The 1,611-nt window shown below is 35.9% G+C and overlaps 1 protein-coding gene across 1 annotated transcript in view; it reads left to right on the top strand.

Moving 5' to 3' along the window:
- tnnt2b (troponin T type 2b (cardiac)) overlaps nucleotides 1–1,611 on the top strand; it is a gene marked incomplete in the record, with an annotated part of 11,514 nt that overhangs the window by 3,342 nt on the left and 6,561 nt on the right. The window contains 3 exon segments of the mRNA XM_014009520.1: nucleotides 1,118–1,144; nucleotides 1,241–1,262; nucleotides 1,363–1,426. Coding sequence (XP_013864974.1) covers nucleotides 1,118–1,144; nucleotides 1,241–1,262; nucleotides 1,363–1,426 — 113 coding nt within the window.

The raw sequence follows: 1,611 nt of genomic DNA, 5'->3' as shown, positions 1-1,611 counted from the left end.
GACGTGACATGTTCGTACGAACCCTTTGTACGAACAAAAGTAAGAGAAATTTAGGAGAAGAATACAAACATGTTCTTGCATGAGGCCCATTATTCTTACACAATCAGTTCTTGTTTAGTAAATCAGTCTCAAAACAAGATCAAAAAGATGTTTTTGGCTGATATAAGATTTTAAAACTTGGTTAGGTGGACTGTTTTTGCAGTGTACGATTCAGGTCACTTTGTTTTTCCATCTGCATTTGACTTCTGTTTTATTGACGAAAACACGATGTAATATTTCCTTGACAACAATGAAAACAAAGAATAAACAAACACAAATATGAACATTTAAACTTTTCAAAAGTTTCTAAACATTTCCAATTTATATCTTACTAATACCAGTTATGAAGTGGAATCGTGGACCTTAAACTGTCATTTCTACTTTCACTATTAATGCGATTTAAATATTTTTAAGAACGTTATTGTGAGCAGGAGAAAAACTAATATTGAAATCCAAGATGTGAACAGAGATTAGAGTGYTATATGATTATAGAGTTAAAAAAAAAACAGCCTGCCGTACTTTGTGCCAACTGGAGCAAGCAAACAGGCAGAGTTGAGGCCACACATGACACATCATTGTTTGCTCACGTTGATACGCATGAGTGCATTTGTCTCACCGTGCTCTCAACTTGATGGCACAAAAATGAGAAAGCAGCTCTCGTCCTGTTAAAAATGCAGTTTAAAGTGATTTTGTTCACCAAGGTTGAAATTATGTCGATTGATGTAAACATCACCTATAAAAGATGCCAGATTTGTCTTTGAGACTTTATCCCCACACAAACTATGTAGTAATTGTAGCATTGTTCTGTTGTTTTTCTTTCCTTTTGTTGCCAGACTTAAGAGATAAAAAAAAAACTAATTATCTGTGAAAATAACCTAAAGCTACCTTGCTTGAACTCACAAAGACAAAATGTGTCATGTCTCCCGCCCATCAGCTCTGACAGGTGGTCAGTGCTGATGGATTAGTCAGGGTCCGCCCGAGGCCACCTGACAGACACCTGTCTGTGTTTAGCAGCAGTCATCAAACTCTTGCTCACTAAACTGCATTTGCATGATAATTCCTCATCTGATCTTTTCAGCCGACAATTCTGAGGAAACCGAAGGAGGTACGTTTTCACCACAAATAGACATTTTTTTTTTATTTTCATTTATTTTGTTTACTTTAGTGTAAACCTTTGCTTTGTCTTATTTTACACACACAGATGAGGCAAAGCCTAAGCAAAAGTAAGACCAGAGTTTGAAAATATATGATTTGTCCAGAGAGGTACATTTGGGTTTAAATCCTTATGTTCCCTTTTTATTTTTATTTTTATTTTTTCTCCAGGCCTGGTTTCGTTCCTGGCTTGGTGCCTCCTAAGATCCCAGATGGAGAGAAAGTCGACTTTGATGTGAGTTTATCCCAGGACTGCTCAAGTCTGCGCCTGCTGTGGGGTGCTGTTTGTAACGTTACACGGTAAAAAATTAACACCAATATTTTGTTTTATTTAGCCTTTTATAAGAAAAAAAGAACAGATTTATTTTCCAAAGCCAGTTTTTCACCACATGATTCATACATTTATAAATGTCATAGTTT

The sequence above is a fragment of the Austrofundulus limnaeus genome, unplaced genomic scaffold (assembly GCF_001266775.1).
Source record: "Austrofundulus limnaeus strain Quisiro unplaced genomic scaffold, Austrofundulus_limnaeus-1.0 Scaffold59, whole genome shotgun sequence".
NCBI classification, from domain to species: Eukaryota; Metazoa; Chordata; class Actinopteri; order Cyprinodontiformes; family Rivulidae; genus Austrofundulus; species Austrofundulus limnaeus.
Note: the sequence above shows the minus strand (reverse complement) of the source record. Positions and strands in the feature narration are given on the sequence as shown.